The 13805-nt window shown below is 36.9% G+C and overlaps 1 protein-coding gene across 1 annotated transcript in view; it reads right to left on the reverse strand.

Annotated features, from left to right (window-relative positions):
- AP4E1 (adaptor related protein complex 4 subunit epsilon 1) overlaps positions 1-13805 on the reverse strand; it is a 59867-nt gene that overhangs the window by 31457 nt on the left and 14605 nt on the right. Inside the window, exons 4-11 of the mRNA XM_075207993.1 lie at positions 10490-10563; positions 9481-9602; positions 7856-8015; positions 4612-4778; positions 3595-3668; positions 3370-3492; positions 2485-2594; positions 87-230 (exon numbers count right to left, since the gene is read on the reverse strand). Coding sequence (XP_075064094.1) covers positions 87-230; positions 2485-2594; positions 3370-3492; positions 3595-3668; positions 4612-4778; positions 7856-8015; positions 9481-9602; positions 10490-10563 — 974 coding nt within the window. The remainder of the gene's footprint in view (positions 1-86; positions 231-2484; positions 2595-3369; positions 3493-3594; positions 3669-4611; positions 4779-7855; positions 8016-9480; positions 9603-10489; positions 10564-13805) is intronic.

The following is a 13805-nucleotide window of genomic DNA, read 5'->3' on the forward strand; positions in this document are numbered from 1 at the left end:
CTGAAAAATTCAAGTTTAGGATTTAGGGGACCTTTAATTATCTAACCAGATTTGTCTGTTGACAAATCATTCACGTTGTTAAAAGGATATTTTTCTGCCAAGTCTGCAATTTTCCCAGCCAATGCAATTACTGTATATGTATCTTCAGTTTGCTTCAAATATTCCAGCATTTTCTGTACAATAACGGTCACATTCCGGTCATTAGTGATTCGATAGAGAAGCTCCAGTGTCTATTTAGAAAAAAATACAAAAACAAGACAAAACGAAAAACAGAAAATGAGGTCAGAATTTGCAAAACATGGTAAATCAGAAAACGATTAAAAACACTGAGGAGAACTATAGGTATGTGTCTTATGTTCCATTTTTTCTTTCTTTCTAGAGAAAAACAAACCAAAAGTTCTGTTCCCCCAATTTAATGTAACCACTCACTGTTTGTGAAGAAACTCAATCATGCTAAGCCTCACCTGCAATGCTGCAGCACATAGAGGATTAGAATATTGGGTCTGCAGTCAAGAGTGGGGATATCTAAATAAAAAGCCATATATGCTCATACAACCACAGAGAGCAGAGCAAACTGAAAGCTGCCACATGAGAATACCCATTAACAGCAAATGAACCAAAGGCAGGACTAGGAGGGGATTTTGTTTAAAAAAAATACACACCTGAAGCATACTTTCCTACTGTCCCAGAGTGTCCAGATCTTCTAGACCCCCAGCAGAGTAGGTCACCCTCCCGGATCCCACATCACCTTCTTTGGAAGTAGGGGGAGCTTTTGATTGCACGCTGCAATTCGGATCATGACCTAAGCCACCGCTGCGCAATTACACAATTTGTGTAAATGGTCAGTGTGGGTCCCTTGGACCTTCCGCTCATGGGCAACTATGACTTAAGGTTCTCCTAACTTAAGTGTATTAGCCATAGTTCCCTGTATTTCCCATCTTATTTCTTTCTCAAGTACAATCTACTTTCATATCATTTTCCTATGATAAAGCATAGAAGTCTAATTTATTTTGCAGTTATTAATGTTATTTATTATTTATCTATATTTATATTATATCTATTATGATGCCTTTACATGTCCAGTCACTCATCCAGATCAGTTTCAACCATCTTAGAATGCATGAGCCTAATTATCATCTTGCAGAGAATAACGGCAAATGACAGGAGGAAAAAGCCAAGATCAACAAAGCAAGGGCTGTTCTCTGTTTAATAAAGTTATGTTGAAAAGTAAACTGGGGAAAAATAAATGGCAAGGTTGTGAAGGTGACAACCAGCTGACATGTAGCTGCATGTCATGTATTAAAGCTGCCAGGGACACTAATAATGGAGGTACAGAGGAGTGGTTTAGTGAGTTCAGGGGTGAGGAGAAGTATTCTGCAGAAATAGCTCATTTAGATTATATAACAGTAGAGTAATTAAATCAGTGCATTATATAATTTTACTAAGGTTTAATTGTAATACAGTTCATGAGATAGAATGCATGTAATGCGTAACAGTAGCATGAGGTATCTATTGAAGTGTAGTATGCGACAGCATTGTATACATGTAAAATATAGAATATAACAAATATAGTTTTGGGAAGAATTAATTCTGCAGCTAGTCTGTGGGATGAAATTGTATGGGTCCCCTGTTCTGACAGCACAAAGTGACTGTTCTCTGAATGGATCATTGCAAGGTGCAGGAACAATCGGTGCTAGCATTAGGTACTCCATGAGAGGCATCCGGAGCAATGAATTGTAGAAGCCAATGGAGATCACTGCAAGAGGAGCAACACAAATTGTATCACCAATAAGAGCACTGGGCCACAGTGAGCCAGAGGAATGACAGGTAAGTTATGGGGTCGGGACTAGGGATATGTTTTCCACACTATCAGGACTGAGGACTCCTTACAACAGCCATCAGGTTTGGAGGTCTGCTTTCTACACCAGTCGGCATTATTGAGGTCTATATTGTACACTCACCAGCCTTCACATGGCAAGCTGTATTGTACAATAACCATCAGACTGGAATATACTTGCATACTAGCCACTAGAAGAAGGCTCAAATTACAGAAAGGCTCCCATTCAAAAATTAGAATTAATGTTTTATGATAAGGTGGTTTTGAGCATTTGCAATGCATCGGCAAGAAATATTCTAAGGGTTTTTTGCTTTTTCTGGATTGGCGGGGATGGAGATTTATCTTAATACCATATGGGAACACATGTTTTTATTGCAAGTTCCTAGTGATTGCAAAGCGCTATGCAATATGTGGGTGCTATAGAAATAAATGATAATGATGAAGTTCAATATATAATGGATAAAAATCAGCAATTTTCAGTTTTAACAATCACTGGTTTATGGCAAAAAAAATAAAAGCAATTATTAATTCCTGTGCAATAGGGCTTCCTCTTTCACATGTGCCTAGGGCTACATATAGTCCTCATGTTGTTACAATATAATTTATATCCTCAATCCTCTTAAATAGTGAATTCAAGATCAACATACCTCTCTTTTAATGATGGGATCAGGATGGTCTAAGCACTCGATTATTGTCATTTGGTGTTGCAGTGCCAGGTTTGGATCATGCTGGATAACATATGTGAGAGCCTTTAGTCCTACAATAGAAAACCACCATTAGTTTCAGAGCAATACAATTAAATAAATAAAAAAGCTACAAAATACATGGTTTAGTTTTTAGCTCATATTTTGCAGTGCACCACAGTGCAGTTGTCGAAGTGTCACAGCTAAAACACATTTATTTAGTTGAACAAGATGGTATAACGATGTCTATACCTGGTGCACATTGACGAGACAGGTGATGGAACCATTACTAAGACTGTATCTGTCTTGCTGCCCTTCTGTGTTTTTTACCAAAGTATTTCTATCTGCCAGGCACAATTGTTTATTTTCACTGCCCTTGGAAAGGACAAAGCTCAATGATGCCCAATGTCCAACTTTATCCACTGATCAGTTTTGTTTTGGATCCAAGAGCAAGTAAAATTAAAAAAACACTATCTCTGATATAAAGCCTTTGGTAAAAGAACACATAGATAATATAAGCAATGCAAACCACTTAAAATTGAATAAAATGTGTAAATGTTTAAAACCCATTTACTAAAGGTAAACCATGAGGTAGATATAACTGCCTAGAAAATTACTTGTAGGCTTCACTATTTTGTTACTGCTTTAAACTGTATTATTGGTGACAAGTGGGTAATGTATCAAAATTGGAAGTAAACTTCAAATAATGTAAACATTTTTAGTACTAGTACTAGGAGGAAAAATAACACACACACACACATACACACATATATATATATATATATATATATATATATATATATATATATATATATACACACACACACAGTCAACAATGGTGCTACTTACCTAAATACTTCAGATTGATTTTTGGAGACAGGACAAACTTTCCAATACATTTTGCAGCCTTCTCAAATAAATCAGATTTTGGGTAGATAGTATAAATAGTCTGAACACACTCAAACAGAATAGCTGCAAAAGAAAGCCACATGTGTCACATACAACAGTCGGTAATGTTGGTAGAAACTCAAGTTAAACAAAAGTAAAACCTAAACTAAATGTATAATACCTTACCATAAGTGATATTGTGATTTATTTCTGCTCGTCTTAAGGATTCGTCCAATACATCATAAATTAATTTGCTAGCCCTAAAATAAAGTGTGGTTAAGAAAAGAAAAAAAAAAAAAGATTATGCAAATAACAATAATAATATTGACTGCTGTATAATTAAATTGAGACTACTTTTACAAAAATATGTGCAAAATAGACACAAAGGGACTATTTTGCAAGTATAACTCCTATACTATATTCAACCATTTGTTAGATACACTCTGCCAGAGGGTGTATCTACCACGTCTCCTGCAGGGGTTCCATTATCATGAGGCCAGGCATATGTTGTACTCTCTCTGCATCACATACTAGACGTCATCAAACAGAGCACTGACAATATGAAAAGCCGGCAGGAAAGTTAAGTACACTAGATACATTTACTAGCAGAAAATATCTATCAAAAGGTTAAATATTGTATAGATTATAATTCCAAAATTTTGCACATATGACCATAAAAAAGTCCTGAAAAGATCAACATAACATTTAATCACCTGACTGGAAATAAGACTACTGAACAGTGTTCAATTTGTTCAATGGGCCTGGAAGAATTTTCCCTTTTAAAGATTAAGGGCTAGATTTACTAAGCTGCGGGTTTGAAAAAGTGGGGATGTTGCCTATAGCAACCAATCAGATTCTAGCTGTCATTTTGTAGATGTACTAAATAAATGAAAGCTAGAATCTGATTGGTTGCTATAGGCAACATCCCCACTTTTTCAAACCCGCAGCTTAGTAAATCTAGCCCTAAGACTTGCAACAAAACGTCAGCCACACACAAAGTTGCAGCTGCCCCTTAACTTAACAGAAGCTTCAAAATAATGATGTATGTACGTGAAAAAGTAAGTGTTAATCAGACATGTTTGGACCTGTAATCTTTTATTGTTGTAATGGAGTAATGTAGAATAATACTGACTGCCCCTTGTCAATTGTACATACTACCAACAACCTTTGGGCTGATATAGAGCAAATCAGTTATTAGTTTACCCGGGGTCATCTTTTCCTAGCAGTCTCAGGATCCTCAAGAGTTGAATTTGTAGCCAGGGTGCTGGGACACTGTGAAAATTAAAATCTACAGGCAGTTTTCCTCCTACCACTTGTTTCAAAATGGTCACAAAGGAGCTTGTCAGATCCTTATACCCCGATGGGTTGTCCTATGTAACAGAAACAAAGTAGATGGTATCATTTGTATTTATAGTTCACAATGAAAGTATTGATTAATGGCAGTGAGGGCAAAAAAAAATATCTGTAGGGCCATATGAGCCTTCAAAGGGGCCGCACAAAGGAAATTTGTTTTATCCGTTTTATAAACTTCTTAAAAATCACGATCAACAATGAAATAATGTCGGGCAAATGTGGAAGTGTGTAGGCATCCATGATCCTCAGTGTACGAAGATCTCTTCAGAGTTTATAGAGACATGATCTTTTCAGCAGACAGTTGCAAGAGAGATATATCACAGATCTGAAAATAAATTGTGTAGGTGTGTACACATTAATCTTCATGAGCATCGGGAATTCAGTCATTGGTAAAATCATTACAGAAATCACATCTTCTGTAGTGTGTATTTTCTGTTTAATTCCCTGAAGCACATTAGAGGTAAATGTATTAAACACTGGATTCATCAAATCACCAATATTCGGCAATTGTGACAGTCGTATTTAAAATGGCAAGTTTATTAAAGGAAAACGTGCTGGTTTTTGCCTTCAATAGAATTGCCGTTTTAAATATGGCCGTCACTTGCTTATCAATACGTTACTCATGCTGGCAAAGGTAGTGATAGCTAGGAAATGGATGGCACCAGAAGGTCCGACATTGAATAGCTGGATTGACCTTGTTAACAATACAGTCGGGCATGAAAGGTTCATGTATACCAGCAGGAATTTGGTGGATAAGTATGAAAGAATATGGTATAGATGGAGGATATCCCCCATATGTCACGGAGGGATTGAGAGAAGTGGAACTCTCCTGATTGAAGCTTGGGGCAGACATCCAGCCGCCTATTATGTTATTAAGATCAACGATTGTATCTTGTATTGCCAAAGCTGTACCATTATTTCACTATATCTTGGAAAAATTTATATATCTTTACTTGGAAATGCGAATGTCAATTTTTTTTGCTTTTTTCTAACTGCATGGTGTACATATACTTGACAATACTTGTATCACTGTATGGGGTATAGTTGGGGGGATAACCTACTGTGTTGGTTTTTTTTTTGTTGTTTAAAGGAAAAAATTTAATAAAATTTTACCTGATTTAAAAAAAAAAAAATATGGCCGTCACAATTGCCAAATACCCGCGATTTGACGGATCTGCTGCTTACAACATGCTAGAGCTGTTGCAAAACAAATAGAATAAATGTGCCCTGTTGTTTACTTTAGCTTACAGTTGCATTACAGAACTGAACAATAGGATAACAGTGAAAGATGATCAAACATATGCAACATGAAACAAATAACTTTTAAATCAATCTGTTCTTTTCCCTATCAGAAACATATAATTCAATTGGGGCAAAACACCACAATTTTTATTTATTTTTTTGAAACTATAAAACAGTGGAAAGTGTGTGCATTATGTTTAATTAAAATGAATGACATTTAAGAGGTCTTAGTACCTTATGGACCACTTGTCCATTATACAGGGGCCACAGGAGGTCCGTATTAATTATCATCATTCATACTCATACAGCCCAGTGGGACGGCAAGATCCCTGGCAAAGGTTGGTAACCTCAAGGGGAGAGTGCTACACCATCTTTTTTCGTCCCCTCATCTAATGAAGACACTAGCCCTGCGCTGACCAGTCTGGGAAATTTGTTATCACTATAATAGATGCAGCGTTATAATTAGTAAAGGCTGGTGGACCCTGCAGCTGGTCAAAGAATTTGTATGGGAAAGGTTGTTGTGCTGCCCATTTCCTTATTTATTTTTCTTGGCAGTGCTGTTTGTGTCTCAATAGAAGAACTCTAATAATAATAAGGCCTTGTCGCAGGACAAGTGCTGCTAACAAAAAAGTAAGGAGAAATAATATGGACAGTATAGCCGTATATTCTGAGGTAAGTCCCATATTATAAAATTATAACTTGTTAGTGGAAGAGGTCACCTTGACATGGTAGATGAACATCCACAGTTAATCAAAACACTAAGAACCTCATGTTTATTTTAGAAGTCATAATATAGAGTTTATATTACTGCAGAGTTTAACATGTATATCTCTAATTATGTATAACTATGTTCTTATTGCTTAAAGTGTCCACCTGCATCTGTATTTTAGATTCGGCATTGTATTTTCAGCAACAGCAGTGAATGAAGCATCTTTAATATAGTTGGAAATTAGGGGGTGCGCACCAATCCCCCCTTGGAGATAGCCATACAGTCTCAAAGCTAGACAGTCTGTGTTGATTATAACTGTAATGGGGAAACCAGCAACACTAGGTCTCCCAATTATACTGATAACTAGTCAGCACAGGGGTGGTGACTATTAGCAAAAGGGATCAAAAAGCAGCCCCCTCTCCCACATCGCTTGCAAGCTACTGAACACCACTGTATTTCCAGAATAGTTGTGTAGACACAGGATGCCGGTGTTCCAAACAATCCTGCTTTGGGAACCCATATATATATATATATATATATATATATATATATATACACACACACAATTTGCATCTCTCCAGCCACACAAGTTGCCTTCTTTTATACTGTCCCTACCTCTTCTCTCCAACTCCCTTACTCTTCTTGCACATTGGTCACCCCTTCCACCTTCCGCACGCAGCTGAGCACACAGGGGCACAACCACTGGCTTCTGAACATTGGAAACAGACTATCAGCAGATCTGTGGTAGCTGGGGGATAGGAGGTCCTGCATGCCAGGGCTGGAGAGGGTAGCCACAATGCCGTTAGAGAGATGGAATAAAGGACTCCAGCTCTGCGTTAATATGAAAGTGGCAGTCAGCAGGAACAGGGAAGCTGGTTTAAGTGATGTCATTACACATACCTTCTCTATTCATTGCATTGGGTCAGGTCAGGGACTCATCTAGCCTATAGTACGGAAATGCGGCACAGCAAGATACACTGCTTTGCAGCTAGAGAGAAGTTCAGACTGGCTCCAGGAAAAAAAAAAATACATGGGTCCCCAATCAGGAAAAAAATAAAAAAAATAAAAAGATAAAAAAAAAAAAAAATAAAGTGTACCTTTAAGAGTTGTTAATCTGATTTACGAGAAATAATCTGTTTTTACCTTGATCACCTGCAGATAAATATGTAGGGAAGCAGCCATCACTCCCACATCCCTGTCACAAAGCGCCTTCCTGAACTTCTCATGTATGTGCTGCACTTGAGTGGGTGCAATCAGATAGAATTTATACAAAGCCAAGACAGCTTTTCTTCTCACTATTTCCCTATAAAACAAACCATTATTAATGTCTCATTACCCTTTCACTTACAGCAAGTCAGAGAATTTCCTAATTAGACAAAATTTGTAATTATTTGTCAACTTACAAAGTTTCAGCACAAAACACAAATGGTTTCACTGTTTCCCATACAATTTACAATTAACTCTGATAACAAATGTGTCATTTCTATGACACATGTCCCTCAATTTATCACTGGAAATGAAAATAACAGTAACCAGGAAATCATTAAACCCGACTTATCACCAGGTTTTCTAGCAAAGGCAGACTTCTTCCAGTCCTTTCACAGAAAGTTACACACCGCACTGAGTATAGTCACAAATCCCCCATATTTATTCTAATAATTCATCAGAGTAACATATATAGATAATTAGTATAGGGGGGTGCACCCACACATGACAATTCACAAAAAAAGAAAAGAGAAAATAAAATGTGTGTACAAGGAGCACTTCATGGAGTACAAGTGCCCCTTGTACACACTTTTTATTTTATTTTTCGTTTTTTGTGAATTTCTCCAGTCCTTCTCAAAGAGAAAAAAATACTGTAGTATATTGTAAGGGTGTAGTAGAGAATTTAGACTGTAAGCTTCAGTGGGGCAGGGAGTGATGTGAACAATTAAATATTTTCTGTAAAGCACAGCGTAATGTTGGCATATAAATACATGTTAATAATGTAGGCTGCCCTAAGCAGCATCCAGTATATTAAACATCAAAATAATCCTATAACGGTATTAGGGTATGGAAATGTCTAGGACGTCTCTACAAGAGACTATAGTAGAAGGATCAATAAAAGTTAAATTTACTTTGTCATGACCATTGTACTCTCAAGAGAAACAACATTCCACCAGCTGTATATATAATAATGCATGTCCTACTGTAAGTTACATGAATATTAGAGGTCACTAATGGGATCTGTGACCCTATAAAAACATGAGACTATAGGCCAAGTGCATTTATACAGGTCACAAATTCAAGACGACTTCAAATATCTGTAATCTAAGACAGGGTGCTCATTATTCTTTATTGTAAACAAGTTTTCCTAACAAACACTAAAGTGATAACATCAGAAATCCATATAACAATATCACTTGTGTGTTATAATGAAATCAACAGACAGTAAGCTCTTTATATAACATTAGCAAATGTCATTCCTCTAATGTGCTTCTAAAGAAAGTGAGTTGAAAATAAATATATATATATATATATATATATATATATATATATATAGGTCCCCTACAAACAGCTAATAGGTATTAGTACTTTCGCCACCAACAAAAAAAGCAAAACGGTGCAGGAGGGTTCTGTTATTTTAGGGTCACATTGAGACAACACCTAAAGATGGAGGCATATCCATAGAGACATTTAATAAATACACTATTATACAAAGCTAAAATATTACAACCCAGGAAACACACTACTGCAGATCCTGTGTGGAGATAGAAATTGTTTCTTACTTTGAATGTTGCAGTTTGTCTTCTATGAGTGGCAGAGCGGCTGGAATCATTTCCCGGGGAAAGATCTGACTCACCATAGTGAGTGCCATGCACACCTCAACAAGGTTGGTACTCTGAAGGTCCTATCAACAGGCACGAGTACATGAGTGGTTTATTCCAGGAAAGAGAGGGATAAACAATGCTTGATGCTATTTTACATATAAATACAGTTGAGATTACAACTATGTATACTCCATATGACTCGATCAGATTCTGGGCAATATACTACCGTATAAGCAAAAGATATTTTTTTCCGTGTACTGTACAAATTAAATTCAATACAAAAGGTGAGAGTAACAGAGCTCTACATTCGTTAGTAGTAGCTCTTACTTGATAATATAACATATTATACCTTATACAATGATGTCCTAATACTACCAACAATGTCAGATACTCATAAAAGGGACGCGATGCATCAATAACTGACTTCAGTAGTGCTTTATGGACTAGTGTAAAACACATGAGCATAGTTACAGCATTCAAATTGTATGGCTCACATACATTATATATTATTCTCTAATGGTCACATATGAAAGGTAAAATCTTTATTGGTCCGTTTTATTTGTTTATTTATTTTTTAAATAATGTGAATGTGTGGACAGATTACTGTACAAAATATACACACTCCGCAGGAGAATCAGTGGCTGCAGGTTTATAAGACTGTAGTGTTGCACATAGCGTGTTACAGTCACATCTCACAATCATATAATCACTTAAAAATGGTTATTTATCAACTGCAATGCAGACTATATATCTAAAAAACCTTGACTTGAATGAAATGGATAAAAACATTGAGGCTCCACTTGTGCGCCAGGTCTTGATGACAGTTATTATGGCACTGAACTGAGCAGGTGTAATTACTGGCCAACAGCAAATGGTAGGAATCACACACCCAGTATAAATACCAAAAACATCTCAAAAACAAATGACTATGAATAATAAATGTACAGATCTGAGGTCTGGATTTTACCTTTAGAACTGTATTCACTAGCAAAAGCAGCAACTCATGGTTTTCATGCAAGAACAACGAGACTGCCAGGTATCCTGCAAGATGGAACAAATACAGGTAAGATAAGACCTACATGAACTGCAATGAGATCTAAAGATGATTACACAATACTCTTCAGGTGAATGCATTTTAGTATTTTGTACTAATATTTCACAGCACAAAAGCTTCTATTCACATTTACAGCTGCTCAGCTTATTTGAAATGGAGCCAAGGCTAAAAGTAATGCTGTAGAGGAATGTTAAATGCACGGCTTTATCATTACCTAATTAACTAAACAGCTTTGTTACCCCACAAAATCCTATATTAGTTGCTGTTTACATGTTACCATATCTTAAGAGCATGTTTCCTACATTTCAAGTCACTAATTTGGGGACAATAAATAAAGCTGCCACAGTACAAACAATGCATGTTACAGAACTATGTAACTAACCAATTGACACACTATATTTACATTATGAGAAAGCATTTCCATTATCATAGATTTTATTATTAAATAATCTATATAATGCGTCACTACTAGAACTGGAACTGAACAGTTAGTCGATAACATTTATATTGCTATCTAACAATTGTCAAAACCAGAGATCAGTTATAGTAACTTCATAAGCAGAAGACACAGAAAGCAATAGATTTCATATAACAACGGTGGGTCATTCCACATCAAATCAACACAGGGTTCCAAACTGATCATTTCAGATTGTAATGACATTTGTTATAATAAATGCTATCATGGGTGTAAAGCAGGGGTGTCCAACCTTTTAGCTTCCCTGGGCCACATTGGAAGACGACGAGTTGGTTTGGTCCGCACATAAGATACACTAACAATAACGATAGCTGATCATCCAAAAAACCATAGAAAACAAAGTTAACATATATATATATATATTAGGGATGTGCACCGGCGACTTTTGAGGTCTCGTGTTTTGTGTTTTGGATCCGGATTTTCGTTATTTTTGAGGTTCGGATTTGTCTCGCAAAACACTTGACGAAAGGTCTCGGTTCGGATTTAAGGTATTGGATTCGGATTTTTTTTGAAAAAAACATAAAAAGTTTAAAAATCAAGTTTTTGGGCTTATTTTCACTCCTAGGCTATTATTAACCTAGATAACATTCAATAACAAGCATTTCCACTAATTTACAGTGTATTCTGAACACCTCACAATATAGTTATTAGTCCAAAACGTTGCAACAAGGTATCTTTCTGGACTGCGTAGAGGAGTGGGTCACCACAATATATATTAAAAACCCTGAACTTTTATGATTCGCACCAATAATTGTACCTGGACTGCGTAGAGGAGTGGGTCACCACAATATATTAAAAACCCTGAACTTTTATGAATCGCACCAATAAATGTACCTGGACTGCGTAGAGGAGTGGGTCACCACAATATATATAATAAGAAAACCATCAACTGGTTTGATTCGCACCAATAAATGTACCTGGACTGCGTAGAGGAGTGGGTCACCACAATATATTAAAAACCCTGAACTTTTATGAATCGCACCAATAAATGTACCTGGACTGCGTAGAGGAGTGGGTCACCACAATATATATAATAAGAAAACCATCAACTTGTTTGATTCGCACCAATAAATGTACCTGGACTGCGTAGAGGAGTGGGTCACCACAATATATTAAAAACCCTGAACTTTTATGAATCGCACCAATAAATGTACCTGGACTGCGTAGAGGAGTGGGTCACCACAATATATTAAAAACCCTGAACTTTTATGAATCGCACCAATAAATGTACCTGGACTGCGTAGAGGAGTGGGTCACCACAATATATTAAAAACCCTGAACTTTTATGAATCGCACCAATAAATGTACCTGGACTGCGTAGAGGAGTGGGTCACCACAATATATATAATAAGAAAACCATCAACTGGTTTGATTCGCACCAATAAATGTACCTGGACTGCGTAGAGGAGTGGGTCACCACAATATATTAAAAACCCTGAACTTTTATGAATCGCACCAATAAATGTACCTGGACTGCGTAGAGGAGTGGGTCACCACAATATATATAATAAGAAAACCATCAACTTGTTTGATTCGCACCAATAAATGTACCTGGACTGCGTAGAGGAGTGGGTCACCACAATATCTTAAAAACCCTGAACTTTTATGAATCGCACCAATAAATGTACCTGGACTGCGTAGAGGAGTGGGTCACCACAATATATTAAAAACCCTGAACTTTTATGAATCGCACCAATAAATGTACCTGGACTGCGTAGAGGAGTGGGTCACCACAATATATATAATAAGAAAACCATCAACTGGTTTGATTCGCACCAATAAATGTACCTGGACTGCGTAGAGGAGTGGGTCACCACAATATATTAAAAACCCTGAACTTTTATGAATCGCACCAATAAATGTACCTGGACTGCGTAGAGGAGTGGGTCACCACAATATATATAATAAGAAAACCATCAACTTGTTTGATTCGCACCAATAAATGTACCTGGACTGCGTAGAGGAGTGGGTCACCACAATATCTTAAAAACCCTGAACTTTTATGAATCGCACCAATAAATGTACCTGGACTGCGTAGAGGAGTGGGTCACCACAATATATATAATAAGAAAACAATCAACTTGTTTGATTCGCACCAATAAATGTACCTGGACTGCGTAGAGGAGTGGGTCACCACAATATATTAAAAACCCTGAACTTTTATGAATCGCACCAATAAATGTACCTGGACTGCGTAGAGGAGTGGGTCACCACAATATCTTAAAAACCCTGAACTTTTATGAATCGCACCAATAAATGTACCTGGACTGCGTAGAGGAGTGGGTCACCACAATATATATAATAAGAAAACCATCAACTTGTTTGATTCGCACCAATAAATGTACCTGGACTGCGTAGAGGAGTGGGTCACCACAATATATATAATAAGAAAACCATCAACTTGTTTGATTCGCACCAATAAATGTACCTGGACTGCGTAGAGGAGTGGGTCACCACAATATATATAATAAGAAAACCATCAACTTGTTTGATTCGCACCAATAAATGTACCTGGACTGCGTAGAGGAGTGGGTCACCACAATATATATAATAAGAAAACCATCAACTTGTTTGATTCGCACCAATAAATGTACCTGGACTGCGTAGAGGAGTGGGCACTGGGCACCACAATAAAATATATAAAAAACCTTCAACAGGTCTGCATTACACTACACATACGGCTGCTCCTCCATCCTCTCCATCATATACATGTTGGAGTTTTAGCGTGTGACAACCTCTTGTTTTTGATAATGT

The sequence above is a fragment of the Mixophyes fleayi genome, chromosome 4, assembly GCF_038048845.1.
Source record: "Mixophyes fleayi isolate aMixFle1 chromosome 4, aMixFle1.hap1, whole genome shotgun sequence".
Lineage (NCBI taxonomy): Eukaryota > Metazoa > Chordata > Amphibia > Anura > Limnodynastidae > Mixophyes > Mixophyes fleayi.